Genomic DNA, 17,835 nt, shown 5'->3' on the forward strand with positions numbered 1-17,835 from the left:
ATGGGAGGGTGTGACTATCAGTGAGGCAGGTAGATGGATCCAGGAGGGAATGTTGAGGGCAGCCCAGCCCTTGAGCTTGTCTAACAGGTTTGGATTCTTGTTCCCTGTGTGGATGAGAGGGGGAGCTGGATGGAGGTTGAGCAAACTAATCATAGCACCATGATACAGGGAGTCATTCCAGAGTTGGGAGAAAAGAGAAATCTAGTTGTAATTGGAGATAGTATAGTCAGAGGAATAGACACTGTTCTGTGGCCAGGATCGAGAGTCCTGAAGACTGTTTGTGCGCGTGGTGTCCGAGTTCAGGATTCCTCATCCGGGCTGCAGAGGAACTTGGGAGTGGGATATATACACCAGCAGCAAACCAGAACTACGAGAGTCAGGGGCAGAGGTGAGCATTGTGGCCATCACTGGGCACTGGGGAGGCTGAAAGGCCTGAAGGTGGATAAATCACCCAGACCAGATGGACTACACCCCAGAGTTCTGAAGGAGATAGCGGAGGAGATTGTGGAGGTGCTGGTGGTGGTCTTTCAAGAATAAGTGGAGTCAGGGACTGGAAAGTGGCTCATGTAACCCCCCTATTTAAGAAGGGAGGGTGGCGGAAGATAAGAAATTACAGGCCGATCAGCCTGACCTCAGTCGTTGGTAAGATTTCCGAGTCTATTATTAAGGGTGAGGTTGCGGAGTACTTGGAAGTGCATGGTAAAATAGGGCAGAGTCAGCACGCCTTCACCAATCTGTTAGAATTCTTTGAGGAGCTAGTGAGCGAGTTAGACAAAGGAGAGCCAGTGGGTGTGACCAGTTTGGATTTCCAGAAGGAAATCCAAAGGGTGCTGCACAGGAGGCTGCTAAATAGGATAAGAGCCCATGGTGTTAGGGGGCAAGATGCTGGCATGGATATAGGACTGGCTGGCTGGCAGAAGGCAGAGATTAGGGATAAAGGGGTCTTTTTCAGGATGACAGCCAGTGACTAATGGATCTAGCGGTCAGTATTGGGACCACAACTGTTCACGTTATGCATTAATGATCTGGACGAAGGAACTGATGACACAAAGATAGTTGGAGGGGCAGGTAGTATTGAGGAAGTGGGCAGACTGTGGGAGGATGTGGACAGGCTGGGAGAGTGGGCAAAGAAATGGCAGGTGGGATACAATGGGAAAGTGTGAGGTTATGTACTTTGGGAGGAAGAATAGAGACATGGACTATTTCTAATTGGGGAAAGGCTTCAGCAGTCTGAAGCACATCTTAAGGTTAACATGTGGCTTCAGTTGGCAGTTAGGAAGGTCAATGCAATGTTAGCATTCATTTCAAGAGGGCTGGAATGCAAGAGCAGAGATGTACTGCTGAGGATGTATAAGGCTCTGGGCAGACCACGTTTAGAATATTATGAGCAGCTTTGGACCCTGTATCTAAGGAAGGATGTGCTAGCCTTGGAGGGAATCCAAACAGGAATTTTCCCAGGGATGAAGGGTTTGTCATAAGGAACGATTGAGGACTCTTGGTCTGTACCTGATGATGTTTAGGAGGATGAGGGGGTATCTGATTGAAGTATCTCAGATTATTAAATGCTGAGAGGGCTGTGAATCTTTGAGACTCCTTGCCACAGAGGGCTGTGGGGGCAGAAGCTTTGTGTATGTTTAAGGCTGAGAGAGATTCTTGATCAGTCAATCAAGGGTAATGGGCTAAGGGCAGAAAAGTGAAGGTGAGGAATGTCAGGTCAGCTATGATCTTATTGAATGACAGAGCAGGCTGGAGGGGCTGAATGGCCTACAACTGTTCCTATTTCTTGTGGCATTAAACTGTACGCAACACAATCAGACATTAAATCCTGGGCACAGCAGGCACAGGTTACATAGTATTGTTAGCAGATCATAGAAAAACTTGTAATTCAAATTTAGGTTATCAGCAGTAGCTGAAAGGGTTTCAGTGTGAATCTATCAGAGATCTTGCATGGTAAAATAAAGATGTGAAAGCTGGGCGAGTTAAAAAAAACTGGCACATCTACACGTCAGAACAAACCATAGCAACAGGACAGATATAGAAAGGTCATACACATAACATAATCTCCTCAGCTCAACAAACACTCTCCACATTTAATATCGAACAGGAACACAGGTACGCGCCCTCATTAGTTAACCAAGGAATAATTATAAAACAATAAAATGTAGGAGCATAATTAGAACATTCAGCCCATAGAATCTGCTCCAGCTTTTGATCATGGCTGATGTTTGACAGCTCCATTGTTATAGTTATAGTTATAAAAAAAACCCTAAATTAATCTTCATTCTGCAGATTAATACACTGCTCTCCTTGTTTTAAAAGATCATTGGACATACAAGATTCCATCTTCCCAAGGACATAGTTGTCCCACTCTACCACAAACTGTGGGCAGTACTGGATTTTGTACTTGTCATCTCATTGTTTGATTTTCAGCAACGATAGCTCTCAGTTTGGTCAGGGGCCTTGTAGTTATGATGACATATGTTAATGTGTTGGAAGCAGTTCACAGAAAGTTTACCGGACTAATCCCTGGAATGATTCCCTCATTCCTGATGAAGGGCTCCTGCCCGAAACGTCGATTCTCCTCCTGGGATGCTGCCTGACCTGCTGTGCTTTTCCAGCACCACACACTCTCGACCCTGATCTCCAGCATCTGCAGGCCTCACTTTCTCCTAATCCCTGGAATGAGCAGATTGCTTTATGAGGAAAGGCTGGAGAGGCCAAGCCTATATCCTCGAGAGTTTAAGAAAGGCAGAGGTGACTTCACGGAACCGTGTAAGATCCTGATGGGCTATACAGGAACAACGGTTTCTCTAAGATGCAGTCTCTCCGATGTTACACCCATTGTGATTGGTCTTAGAACATAGAAAAGTACAGCACAGAACAGGCCCTTAGGCCCACAATGTTGTGCTGAGACTTAATCCTAATGTAAAATATAATAACTTAACCTATGCATCCCCCAACTCACTGCTATCCATGTGCATGTCCAGCAGGCACTTAAATGTCCCCAATGACTCTGCTTCCACCACCACCGCTGGCAACGCATTCCATGCATTCACAACTCTCTGCTTAAAGAACCTACCTCTGACGTCTCCTCTATACGCTTTTTACTAATATCTTAAAGCTATGACTCCTCGTACCAGTCAATCCTGCCCTGGGGAAAAATCTCTGGCTATTGACTATCTATTCCACTCATTACCTTGTACACCTCGATCAGGTCTCCTCTCTTCCTCCTTCTCTCCAGAGAGAAAAGTCCAAGCTTAATCAACCTTTCTTCATAAGACAAGCCCTCCAGTCCAGGCAGCATCCTCTCCAAAGCCTCTGTATCTTTCCTATAGTAGGGCGACCAGAACTGGACACAATATTCCAAGTGTGGTCTCACCAGAGACTTGTAGAGCTGCAGCAAAACCTCGCGGCTCTTAAACTCGATCCCCCTGTTAATGAAAGCCAAAACACCATTTGCTTTCTTAACAACCCTATCCACTTGGGTGGCAACTTTAAGGAATCTATGTACTTGCACACCCAGATCCCTCTGTTCCTCCACACTGCCAAGAATCCTGTCTTTAATCCGATATTCAGCATTTGGTTCGACCTTCCAAAATGCATCACTTCGTATTTATCCAGGTTGAACTCCATCTGCCATTTCTCAGCTTGGTCGAGAGTGTGATGCTGGAAAAGCACAGCCACTCAGGCAGCATCCAAGGAGCAGGGGAAGCGATGTTTTGGGCATAAGCCCTTCATCAGGAATGGTCTTGGCACTTCACTGGCATCTGGAAGTCACTGCTGTGCACGTGCTCTGGAGGCTCATGTGCTCGAGGGAAAATTAAAGGGAACGCCATGCAGGAATGTCAAGGGAAGTTAAAATCTGATCAGCCACCATCTATTTGAATGGTGGAGCAGGATTGAGGACTGGATGGCCTGCTCCTGTTTCTTGTTCATGTGTAGAATCTCCATCCACTATAACTCGCTCATATTTACAATACACTGCCCTCAGCTTGACCCACTGATATTCACAGTGCCACCATTTTCAGACAGAGATATTGATAGGTTAAGTAAACAGGTAAAAAGTTAGCAAATGAAGTATAATGTGGGAAAATGTGAAGTTGTTGATTTTGGAAGGAAAAACAACAGAACAGAATATTATTTAAATGAAGAAAAACTGCAGAAAACTGCGACATAAAGGCAACACAGAGTGTACTGTACACGAAACACAGGAAGCTAGCAGGTAACCAGGAAGGTGAGGGGAATGTTAGGCCTTATTTCAAGGGGGTTGGAGTATAAGAGCAGGGAAGGCTCACTGAAATTGTACAAGATGCTGGGGAGACCACGTCGGGAGTACTGTGGGCAGTTTGATACAATTATTTAAGTAAAGAGATAATTTAATTGGAGACAGTTCAGAAAAGGCTCACTAGGATGGTCCCTGGTATGGGGAAGGATTGTCTTATGAGCAAAGGCTAAACAGGTTGGGGCTGTACTGACTGGGATTTATAAGAATGAGAGGTGATCTTATTGTAACATATCAGATTCTGAAGGAGCTTGACAGGGTCAATGCTGAGAGGATGTTTCCCCTCATGGGAGAGTCTAGGACCAGAGGGTACAGTCTCAGAATAAAGGGGCAACAGTTTAAGACTGAGATGAGGAGGAATTTCTTCTCTCAGAGGATTGTGGGTCTTTGGAACTCCTTGCCACAGAGAGAGCTGTGGGGTCTGGGTCCTTGTGTATATTTAAGGCTGAGATTGATGGATTATTGATGAGTCGGGGAATCGAGGGTTATGGGTAAAGGGCAGGAAAGTGGACATGAGGCATGTTGGATCGGCCATGATCCTACTGAATGGCAGAACTTGCTCAAGGAGCTGAATGGCCTCCTCCTGTTTCTATTTATGATGGTCTTATATCATGATTCACCAGTCTCATTGAAATGAAAGCTCATATCGGTCCCCTCAATCAATTACATCTTCTAAGGTAATACAACTTCTAGTTATAACAACATAACACAGCGTTGTGTTATTCAGTATTAGATAAGACAAAGTAACTTCCTTTCTATAATACACCTCTAACTGTAACACTCCAAGTCAGAAATATTGAATATCATAAGTTGGAGAAAGAGTGGGGTTGATTAGCTCTCATGAAAAGAGAATTTCTTTGGGGGGCAGAGGTCCTTTAGTGAGTGATAAGCTGAGGTCACTGAGCAAAAGCTATCATCTCAGAAATGGAGGAGGAAGCAGAGAAAATGATTAACATAAAATTGTTTAAAATTTCAAGGGTTGCTAGAGCATCTCCAGGTCACTGAAATAGATTGCAAATTCGGTTATAAAGCAGATTGAGGATGGGGATTCCAAAGATTCTGCTACAATGTTCCAATTCTCCACAGCAAAAGGAATGGGGACAAAGCATTGACAAAAAGCGATCCATCTGTGAATTAGAGACCAGTCAGGCTTGCTGAGATGGAAGGTTCATTTCCAGATGTTTCATTACCCTACTAGGTAACATCTTCAGTGGGCCTCAGGCGAAAGCAGAAAATTCCTGCTTTCTATTTATATGTTTGGGTTTCTTTGGGTTAGTGATGTAATTTCCTGTGGTGATGTTATTTCCTGTGATGAAGTCACTTCCTGTTCCTTTTCTCAGGGAGTGGTAGATGGTGTCAAACCCAATGTGTTTGTTGGTAGAGTTCTGGTTGGAATGCCATGCTTCTAAGAATTCTCGTTGTGTCTTTGTTTGGCTGTCAGACTACTCAGAGCTACAAATCTTCTCAAGGCTCACCAGTCAGGCATTGGGAAACATGAAGTGTCATTAATCTGAGACAGAGGTGACTGAAACAGAAATGGGGTCATTTTTGACAACCAGGTATAATTCACAGTTAAAAATCACACAACACCAGGTTATAGTCCAACAGGTTTAATTGGAAGCACACTAGCTTTCAGAGCACTGCTCCTTCATCAGGTGGTTATGGAGTGTACTCCACAATCACCTGATGAAGGAACAGGGCTCCGAAAGCTAGTGCTTCCAATTAAACCTGTCGGACTATAACCTGGTGTTGGGTGATTTTTAACTGTGTCCACCCCAGTCCAACACCGGCATCTCCCAATCAGGTATAATCCACGGTTGGGTAAATGAATTCAGTTTCTTTGTGAAATTAGAGTGTTGTGAAGGTGGTGTAGCTTATGCTGCGTACATATGATTTGGAGATGCCAGTGTTGGACTGAGGTCCAACGCTGTGTACATAGCCTTTCAAAACTAAAAGAAAGCAGAAGATTAACAATTAGCACAACACGAGATATTGTGAGGAAGTACATCAAGCTGTGAGTAACCATGATCCAACTGCACAGCCAGATAAGCCAGTGAAGGCAGCTTCAAGAACTGCTTTCAAAGAAGTGTTGAAAAATACAAACGCATACATTCAGAGCAAGAGGAGTCCATTCGGCCCCTCGAGCCTGCTTGACTATTCAATGAAATCATGGATAATCTGACTGTAACCTCAAATCCCTATTCCTATCGACCTAAGGTAATGTGTCAAAGACGTGCTATGACCTCCTAATGTAGGCTATTCTTTCTGGTCTGACATTTCCAGCTGATATGTAGATTAAAAACTCCCGCGATTAAAAATTCCCACAATTATCACCATGACATTTGACATGCCCTCCATATTTTTGTCTTTTCTGTCCCACCCTACTCTATGGCTATGGGGCCTGTAGACGATAAATCTGATCGAAGTGAGGACTGCCGATGCTGGAGACCAGAGTTGAAAAATGTGTTGCTGGAAAAACACAGCAGGCCAGGCAGCATCCGAGGAGCAGGAGAATCGACGTTTCGGGCATAAGCCCTTTTTCATTCCTGAAGAAGGGCTTATGCCCGAAATGTCGATTCTCCTGCTCCTCGGATGCTGCCTGGCCTGCTGCGTTTTTCCAGCAACACATTTTTCAACTATAAATCTGATCCACTGTCCTGACCATTCAGCTCGAAATCCTCTCGCCTTTCCTAGTTATGTGTTCACTAGGAACACTGGCCCCAGCACAGCTCAGGTACAAGCGACTTCAATGATTCAGATTCCACTTGGAAAGGAAAAATGCAGTATGGAAGAAGCAGAGGGGGTGGGACTCAGCTTTTTCAGACAGAGCTGATTGGTTAAGTGGTTTCCTTCTTGGTTGTGGCATTGTATAATTCTAACCAAATTTAGGAGAGAAAGATAAATGTAGGTAAAAGTCGTTAAAGTTCGGGCTAATATCAGGGGATTGAAATCAACTTGGAGAAAGTGAGGTTCTGCAGATGCTGGAGAGTAAGAATTGGGAGTGTGGTGCTGGAAAAGCACAGCAGGTCAGGCAGCATCCGAGGAGCAGGCTGAAGGGCTTATGCCCAGAATGTCGATTCTCCTGCTCCTCGGATGCTGCCTGGCCTGCTGTGCTTTTCCAGCACCACCCTCTCAACTAACATCAGGGGATTATGTTTCTCACCAAATGTTGAACAGATGAAGTGAATTAATCAACAGATCACTGCAGGCTAAAATCCTTAAACTATTAAAAACCTGATGTGCCTGCGGAGAGACATTGCAAAGTCAAAGCTGATATGTGGTCAACTATCACGAGGTGGTTTTACAAAAACGTAAAGAACAACAACCACACTAGGTAGACAGCAAAATATCTGAAAACAATGTTTGCCATTTATAGAGGCTCCCTCAGCTAATCTCTCCTAATCTGAGTGATTGTTTGCACTGATGCCTTCACTACAAATGATGTTTCTTTCTGTGTAATATTTCGAATTGAAGGAGTTTGGTTACTAACGGCCAACACATATCCTTGATTGGATAGAAATCCACCCATCTCGGGATTCGACCATCTTACTGATGTCTCAGCCAGTAGCTTCCGCATCATCTATTTTTAGGTCTCAACAGCACTCAGCATCTGCAGCCTTCGTTCTGCAGCTTTGATTGATGCAAACAACACGTATCGTATGGAGCACACACACTTCAAAACATTGTAGTGACACTCATAGTTATTTTCAGAAAAATAGTGCAATTATTAATAATGTCATACCATTCTAACAATCCTGTCAAAGTGACTTTGATTCAAGTCCAAATAGCTGAGCAATGAATAAGTGAATCAGTTGAATATAATTCCTGTTCTTGTTATAAGTTCCAGTAAATCTGTCATCTTATTTTTTTTCAGCAATCGTCAGTAGTCTATTAGATTTGGACAAATGTGCTGGCATAGATTAAGGGAACACAGTTCTCACAAAATAAAGATTCACATTACGCACAAATAGACAATAGACAATAGGTGCAGGAGTAGGCCATTCTGCCCTTCGAGCCTACACCAGCATTCAATATGATCATGGCTGATCATCCTTAATCAGTATCCTGTTCCTGCCTTATCTCCATAACCCTTGATTCCACTATCCTTGAGAGCTCTATCCAACTCTTTCTTAAACGAATCCAGAGACTGGGCCTCCACTGCCCTCTGGAGCAGAGCATTCCACACACCCACCACTCTCTGGGTGAAGAAGTTTCTCCTCATCTCTGTCCTAAATGGTCTACCCCGTATTTTTAAGCTGTGTCCTCTGGTTCGGCACTCACCCATCAGCAGAAACATGTTCCCTGCCTCCAGAGTGTCCAATCCTTAAATGATGGGCATTACTTGGAGGTGCCAGTATTGGACTGGGGTGGACAAAGTTAAAAATCACATAACCAATGGTAGAAAGCTTACTGTTAAAAAGGTTAAAGGTCAATGGGGAAGAGTGGATATTGGACTTCTAATGATTAACTATTATTTTTAGCTATGTTAAGAGCACAAGGATCATTAAAAACTATGTAAGGTCTGTGAAAAGATCTTCAGTGAAGGTTTGAGTAGGTGACATTTGTAGACAGTGTTGCTCCCCTTATTTGAGGAAAGATGAAGTGGCATTGAAGGCAGTTAGAGGAGGTTCACGAGATTGATCCCAAGAGATAAGGGCTTTGTCATATGAAGAGGGATTGAACAGTTTAAGCCTACACTCTGGAATTTAGAAGAATGAGGGGAGATCAAATTGAGGTATTCAAGATGATAAAAAGTGTGGGTAAAATAGACGTGGAGCAGATACTTCCTCTTGTGGAGCATTCTGGGACGAGAGGTCATATTCTCAGGATAAGGGGCAGCAAATTTAAAACCCAATTAAGGGGAAACTACTTCTCCCAAAGGGTTGTGAATCTGTGGAATATCCTACCCTAAAGAGTAGTGGATGCTGAGATAGTGAGTAAATTCAAGGAGGAGTTAGATTTTTAATTGGAAATGGGTTGGAGAGGAGGCAGGAAAATAGGGGTGAGGAGCATATCAGCCATGATCTAGTGGTGGAGCAGACTCAATGGGCCAAATGGCCTAATTCTGCTCCTATATTAGATTAGATTCCCTATAGTGTGGAAACAGGCCCTTCAGCCCAACAAGTCCACGCCAACCCTCCAAAGAGGAACCCACCCCTCTCTTGACTAATGCATCTAACACTACGGGCAATTTAGCATGGCCAATTCACCTATCCTGCACATCTTTGTGACTGGGGGAGGAAACCGGAGCACCCGGAGGAAACCCACGCAGACACGGGGAGAACGTGCAAACCCCACACAGACAACTGGAGTACTGTTCTAGTTCAGGTCTCTCTGTTATCGGAAGGATATTATTAAACTGGACAGTGTTCAGAAAAGATTTACCTGATGTTGCTGGGAATGGAAGGTTTGAGTTATAAAGACAAAATGGAGAGGACAGTATTTTTTTCACTGGACTGTAGGAGGTTGAGGGGTGGCTTTATAGAGGTTTATTAAATGGTGAAAGGCATAGATAGAGTGAATAGCGAGGGTATTTTCCCTGGGGTGGGTGAGTTCAAAACGAGGGGGCATACTTTAAAGGTGAGAAGAGAAAAATTTGTAAAAGATGAGGGGCAACTTTTTTACACAGAGAGTGGTTTGTGTGTGGAATAAACCTCTAGAGCAAATGGTGGACGCAGGTGCAGTTACAACGTTTAAAAGACATTTGGGTAAGTACATGCATAGGAAAGGTTTAGCGGGATATGGGCCGAAGACAGGCAGGTGGAAGACGTTTAGTTTGGGATTATGTTCAGCATTAACTGGTTGGACCAAAGAGTCTGTTTCTGTGCTCTATGACTCTACAATTAAATGTCTACTTTATATTATTATGAAGACAATGTTCAATGATCTGAAATAAGTTGCCGTGTTGACAGCAAAATTAAAAATACAGGTCAACATTTTACACTCAGCAGCCTGGCAGTGCACTCCCCAGTCACTCTGCAGTCGGCTGCCTGTTACATTTCTGCAGTTTCCGAGCAGTCTCCTGCTCTAACCTGGTGTTGCACACCCTACAGGGGATCTGTGGATGCTGCATGTAGAAACATTGAGGCTCTTTCTCCAATCAAGTTAAGGAGTCCTCACTAATCCAAACAGAGCTTAAACCCTGGGATGTAGAGAGAAGGTAAAACCATAAAAACTGGGAGCATCAGTGAGCCATTCAGCCCTTCAAGCCTACTCTTTCATTTAAGGAGGAGAAAGTGAGTTCTGCAGATGCTGGAGATCCGAGTCGAGAGTGTAGTGCTGGAAAAGCAAGGCAGGTCAGGCGGCATCATCCGGAATGATGAAGGGCTTTGGTTTGAAACGTCGATTCTCGTGCTCCTCGGATGCTGCCTGACCTGCTGCGCTTTGTCATTTAATACCTTCCTGGCTAACCACATTGCATCCTCAACTCCACTCTCCTGCCCACTTTCAGCCTGTTACTAATTAAAAATCTATCTCTTCCTTAAATTTACTCAATGTCCCAGCATCCACAATACTCTGAGGGTGTGAATTCTACAGATTCATGACCCTTTGGGAGAAGTAATTTCTCCTCAGGTCTGTTTTAAATTTGCTACCCCTTATCCTGAAATGATAAATCTTTCCAGATTGCTCCAAAAGAGGAAACAACCTCTCTCTTCTCCCTGCGTCTGCGTGAGGTTTCCTCTGGGTGCTCCAGTTTCTTCCCAGTCCAAACATGTGCAGGTCAGGTGGATTGGCCATGCTAAATTGTCCATAGTTTTAGGTGCATTAGTCAGGGGTAAATGGGTCTGGGTGGGTTACTCTTCGGAGGGTCAGTGTGGGCTTGTTGGGCCGAAGGGCCTGTGTCCACACTGTAGGGAATCTAATCTAATCATATCTATTTCGTCAATCCACTTTTAGCATCATATACACCTCAATTCGATTTCCTCTCATCATTCTATACTCCAGAGAGAAGTGGCCTGCACTGCTCAATCCCTCTTTAGACAAGCCCCTCATCTCTGGAATCAAGAAATGCATATTTAACAAAGCAGGAAATGCATGTTGAATTTAAATGTTGCACAGAAAGTGTTAAGGCATGTTGGGAATTACAAATATGATTAAGGGAAAGGGGTAAGGGAGACAGGTAGGAGATAGGAAAGGAAGGGTAAATTTTAAAGATTTTTACCATGGCACGGTGGCTCAGTGGTTACCACTGCTGCCTCACAGCGCCAGAGACCCGGGTTAAATTCCTGCCTCAGGCGACTGACTGTGTGGAGTTTGCACGTTCTCCCCGTGTCTGCGTGGGTTTCCTCCGGGTGCTCCGGTTTCCTCCCACAGTCCAAAAATATGCAGATTAGGTGAATTTGCCATGCTAAATTGCCCATATTGTTAAGTGCATTAGTCAGGGGTAGATGTAGGGGAATGGGTCTGGGTGGGTTGCTGTTCGGAGGGTCGGTGTGGACTTGATGGGCCGAAGGGCCTGTTTCCACACTGTAGGGAATCGAATCTAATCTTAAAAAAAATGTGGAACATTAAATATTATCTGGGTTATCCCAATAAAGGTCAGATGTGCAGAGTGTGCTGACTGTATAGAATGGATTCTATTCAAAAATGGCGACGGGGAAATGTTAAAAGCATTGCCTACAGCAATCCAAGTTTCATGGGCAGATGCAGCAGTAAATCTGAGCTCCAAACCCAACATGCTGTCAACCACCTTCAATGCTGATTTCCAATTCCCATTGTCATGATGTTGAAGCCATGTACTATACCTTTAAGAGAGACTGAATGCTGTTCTCAGCTGAGAGCTTACAAGCACCTGTGTATATGACGAGATAGCAGTCTCAGAGTATACTGGAAAATTGAAAATATGTAACATTTGGCTGTGAAATGGATACCTGAGTCTTGGTTGCTGTTTTGACAACAATTTTAATTTAACCAATCGGTTTAAAGTATGTTCTAGTATACCAAAGCCCAATCAAATTTGAATTTATTGCTTTGCCAACCAATGAGATGATCCAATGTGGGGCAGTATAAAATGTGGACATTTTTTGAAAATTGGTCAGAGAGCAACTGCCAGAGAGAAAGTGAACTAATTGCCCATCTAATATTTTGCTCTCCAAGAAATTAAGAAACACTCTCTATCAAAGGTACCTTTTTACGTGAAACATACCCACAGTAAAGAGAAACACGACACCCAGGGAAACCAGCAGCCAGAAGAGTGAACACAGAAGAAGGCAGTGACTGTGTGGTTTTGTAATTAAGTTGATGTCATTTTAATAAGTGTCTTATTGGAACAGAATATTGTTATAGAGTTAGAGGCAAATAATTAGCAGTTAAGAGAAAGGGGGGCTTAGAGTTGTGAATAGTTATTTAATGTTCACTTTTAGAGTTACAAGATAAATTGATATTATTTTCTTTAAATAGTGGAATTTGGGAGTTCTCTGTTGCTCATATTTTAACAGATTACAAGGTGAGGCGAGCTTTCCTGGGTGTTTGGTTTAATGAACAGAGGGGTTCTCTGCCGTGTTGTAGCACTGCACATTGGACATTTCTGCCTCAACCTTATCTGCACCATTGCTGAAATGTCAATCAATACATTTGCTATCTCCAGACTCAATGCTCTTCCAGGAAATCTCTTGCACCTTATTCCATAAAGGTTCCAAACCTTCTGGAGCGTACTAATCTGCTTGCTCATTACCCGACTCCTAGATGTTGGGACATATTTCCATGAATGAGGCAGGCAATGAGAGTCAGTGGAGTTCCCGACCTTGCAAACCCTTCATTGTTAAGGAGACCCCATATGTGCCATGCTTTCATTTTGGAATGGAGCCTGGTCCACCAATTTCAGAGGAAGGTCTAATGTGGTAAAGAGGGCTGTGCAGACAGCAAAGACAGCAGACCCCAGACACATCTCTCTTTACCAGGTCGTCAGTCCGATTGTTATCATGAAGATTAGGTCTACAGGCCCTCAATTATATCCTAACTCCCACTGCATCCCAGGCCCCCGCTGATCGCCCAGACTGAGCTCTGAGGAAAAGTCATACCTGACTCAAAATGTTAACTGCTTTTTCTTTCTCTGTCTCCACAGATGCTGCTCAACTTGTTGAGTTTCTCCAGCAATTTCTGTGTTTGATACAACCATTCAAGGTATCAGTGTCAGTTGCTTTCATCCAAATCCAACCTTTTTAAACTTGTCTAATTCATAGTTAAAAACCACAGCAAAGGAACAATAACTTGATTGAAGGCAGTCAAGATGTCAATCAAGCACAGCTTACACTTTCTAGAAGATGAGTCAATATAACTATTGGGTTAAGTGTAGTTTTCCAGCTCAGCCAAGTATTCATAATGAGGCCATCTCACAAAACCGATGCCTGACCATCCGTTCAACCTGCTTCTGTTGATATAGTTGCTGGATAACCAGATGGATGTTTGGCTGAGCTCTAAGACTGACTAATCTACTTAGTTTAACACTTAATAGATATACAGTTGCAGAGGGGAATGCACGTTTGGTTTAATTGACATCTCTGACACTAAAATAGGATGAGAGGTCGCAGATTTAAAAGATGGATGGGGGAGGTGAGGGCCCAGTGGTATTATCTGTTAATCCAGAGACCCAAGTAATGTTCTGGGGAGCTGGGTTTGAATCCCATCACGACAGATGGTGGAATTTGAATTCAATAAAAAGGAATCTGAAATTATGCGTCTAATGATGTCCGTGACTCCATAGCCGATTGTCGGGAAAATCCCATCTGGGTCACTAATGTCCTTCAGGGAAAGGAACTACCATCCTTACCTGGTCTGGCCTACATGTGACTCCAGACCCACAGCGATGGGGTTGACTCTTGACTGCCCCCTGGGATGGGCAATAAAGTGGCGGAGCAGGTTTGGTTCTAAATTGCTCTTGGTTCCTGTTTCTTTGTTCTTGACTTAAATGACACATTCTAACCAATTATATTTTTTTTAATGTGAATTTTTCAAAGTCCCTGTGTTTAATTACACAGGTTTAAGAGATCTGAGATCAATAAAAGCTTCTAATGTTGACACTGCGAATGGCTTTGCTTGATTAATAGCTTCATGAGAAAGTAAGGGGCTGATGCATTTCAAAACGAAATTTAAACCATTGATTGTTTTGGTAGCTGACACGGACCAGTCATGATTTGGAAACGCCGGTGTTGGACTGGGGGGGTATAAAGTTAAAAAAAATCACACAACACCAGGTTATAGTCCAACAGGTTTATTTGGAAACACTAGCTTTCAGAGCACTGCTACTTCAACAACCACCACCTGATGAAGGAGCATTGCTCCGAAAGCTAGTGTTTCCAATTAAACCTGTTGGACTATAACCTGGTGTTGTGTGATTTTTAACTTTGGACACGGACCAGGACTCCCTTTAGCTCCTGACTCTTCGAAGGAGCCTTGAACAATGTCTGCTAACAGAATGGACCCCACTCAGTTTGAAATTCTACCCTCGATACTGGAGTCAGGGGAACGGGTGTGCTGTGTGTGAGCTGGTATCCCATAACTTTATCCCACACCAGTTACAATTGGTGGACAAGTGAATGGGGGTGAGCAATCTAGAATTGGGCCCCACCTGCTATTTTTAAAACCTACTCATCTCCAACAGACACAGAAAGAGGAATGAAAACGAGGGTCATTGACTCAAAATTGTTCCTTGTTTTAAGTATCATCCTCGTTGGTTTCGATGATGGTTTTGTGTAGTCTCCTCGATCTCCCAGTTCTCTCCCTCTCCCACTCTGACAGCGCTCTATTTTCTCTCCACTTCCTCTGCTCCATTCACCGCGCCGCAGTCTTCAACCCAGCATTCTGACATTCACTTCCCAAATGGTGTTATTGCTTGGCTATTAATCCAGAAATGTTCTGGGGACCCAGGTTTGAATCCCATCATGGCTGAGTGATAAATTTGAACTCAGTCAGGAACGTGAAATTAAGAGTCTTATGATGACCATGAATCCATTATCAATTGTCAGAAAAAAATCCATCTGGTTCACTGATGTCCTTTAGGTAGGGAATCTGCCATCCTTCCCTGGTCTGGCCTACATGTGACTCCAGACCCACAGCAATGGGGTTGGCTATTAACTGCCCTCTGGGCAATTAGGGATGGGCAATAAATGCTGGCCCAGCCAGTGACACCCCCATCTCATGAATGAATGAAAATCTCATTCCATTGCTCCTCATGATCCCTTGGGGTTGACTATCTCTTCAGTTCTCTCTCCTAACCCCCTGTCAATTCTTATTCAACATCTATTATTCCCTCCTCATTTTCAAAGTCCTCAGGGTGGTTTTCCATATTAAACATGGGCTTATATATGTTACAGCTGTTGGTGAAATCAGACATTAGACTGTGAAACCTTGAGCAGATCAGATTAAAATGAATCCCTGTGATTTATCACCTTGACAATGAATGTACAAGCGAATGTATTGAACATACCTGGTGAACAGACACAGGTGAAGTTCCTCTCAGTATTCCCCTGTTTAACATCCAGACACGTCGCGTTGTTCTGACACTGGAGACTGCTGCAGCCATCAAATTCTTCACAGAAAAGACCAATGTGTCCTTCCTCACAGTCACAGTAGAAGGCAGCCTGTGAAGACCATAAAACATTGGATAAGAAATTAGGCCATTCAGCCCATCGAGTCTGCTCTGCCATTCAAACATGGCTGATGAGTTTCTTGACTCCATTCTCCTGCCTTCTCCTGTAACCCTTGATCCCCTTGATAATCAAGAATCTCTCTACCTCAGTCTTAAATATACTCAATGAGTGTATTTAAAACACCAATTAAATGCAACACCTTAAATTAAAAGGCAGCAGTCAAGTACAAAAATAACCAAAATGAGTAGCTGACAATCGTTAGCTTTTGTAATGAGTCAGTCAGTGTATAAAGGGGAGGACAGTCTGTTGGAGTTATACAAAGACCTGGTTGGATCATTTTTCGGGCATGGTGTACGGTCCTGAGCACTGCACCTTGGAAAACATGGTACGGTTTTCTGCTGCAAGTTGAACCAGGTGGCTAAGGAAATTCAGCATGTCCAGAAGGACCCTCACCAACTTTTACAGGTGCACCACAGAAAGCATTCTATCCAGATGCATTATAGTTTGATGCTCCGCCCAGGACTGTAAGAAACTGCAGAGAATTGTGAACACAGCCCAGACATTCATTGATTCCATCTATCCTTCTCATTGTGGCTGAAAGCCAACATCATCAAAGACCTCTCCCACTGTGGCTATAATCTCTTCCAACCTCTTTCATCAGGCAGAAGATACAAGAGCTTAAACACATGCACCAACAGGTTTGAGAATAGCTTCTCCCCTGCTGTAATTAGATTTCTGAATGGACCTCTCTAACTTCAAATAATCTCCTGGATGTAGGTTTGCTCGCTGAGCTGGAAGGTTTGTTTTCAGACGTTACGTCACTATGTTAAGTAACATCATCAGTGAGCTTCCGGATGAAGCACTGGTGATATGGCCCACTTTCTATTTATGTGTTTAGGTTTCCTTGGGTTGGTGATGCCATTTCATGTGGTGACATAATTTCCTGTAGTGACATCATTTCTGCACTTTTTCTCAGGGGGTGGTAAATGGGATCCAAGTCAATGTGTTTGTTGATAGAGGTCTAATTGGAATGCCATGCTTCTAGGGATTCTTGTGCGTGTCTCTCTTTGACTTGTCCTAGAACTACTCAGACCTCTTGGCATCATGGTAGCCCACCAACCTACTAAAACAGTAAGCTAATGAACTTTAAAAACTCTATACAGACCTGGAAACCTATATCCAGAACCTCAACCTGAGCTACAAATCTTCTTAAAACTCACTAATGGTGATCTTCCTTTGCGCACTTCCTGTGCAGCTGTAACACTGAATGTCTCGATTGGTCTAAGCATCCTGTGACCTTAAGTCTGTGTTTGCTATGATTTGCCTGGACTGTTTGCAATACAAAACTTCTCACTGTACTTAGGTACATTTGACCACAATAAGCCAAATCAAATCAAGTCAAATCAAATGAAGCTGAAGTGGTCACTGTTAACCTCCAAGAAAGCGATCCACAAATGGTCCAGCCATTTCCAGGATACACAGTTCCCATTTCCCAGTGTCAGTTTGAATCTGGCTCCAAGTCAGGGGGATCTCCAGGCATCCAGCAACAGTGTTGTCAACAACAAGGGCAAACAGCCAATCACATTGAAGTATTCTCAGATTCAGCAAACTCAGGTCCCTTCAAGTGCTCAGTTCATCAGAAAATCTCATATCGATGGGGAGGGAGGTCAGCTTGACATTTCACGTTGGTGCATTTTCATCATGACAGGTCACAAACCTGACACGGTAACTGGGTTCCTCTCTGCAGGTGGTGACAAATCAGGTTTAAATTCAGACATCCAGCATCCAAACCACATTAAAGCTGAGGAATGGCTTAATTGACATTTTTTTTAGTGTTTTGTAAGAAATCGATGCAGTGGTTGGACAGATTTGCTGCTGGTGGGGGTTATCCTAGACAAAGGGACAAAGCCTCCAAAAGGCTAATCAATGCAAAAATTATTAATCACTTTTTCAAACACAGGTAGA

General features: G+C 43.5%; 1 protein-coding gene across 1 annotated transcript in view; it reads right to left on the bottom strand.

The window, feature by feature from the left end:
- dner (delta/notch-like EGF repeat containing) overlaps nucleotides 1-17,835 on the bottom strand; it is a 184,929-nt gene that overhangs the window by 71,814 nt on the left and 95,280 nt on the right. The window contains exon 6 of the mRNA XM_043701666.1: nucleotides 15,708-15,861. Coding sequence (XP_043557601.1) covers nucleotides 15,708-15,861 — 154 coding nt within the window. The remainder of the gene's footprint in view (nucleotides 1-15,707; nucleotides 15,862-17,835) is intronic.

This window comes from Chiloscyllium plagiosum, chromosome 13 (assembly GCF_004010195.1).
Source record: "Chiloscyllium plagiosum isolate BGI_BamShark_2017 chromosome 13, ASM401019v2, whole genome shotgun sequence".
Taxonomy (NCBI): Eukaryota; Metazoa; Chordata; class Chondrichthyes; order Orectolobiformes; family Hemiscylliidae; genus Chiloscyllium; species Chiloscyllium plagiosum.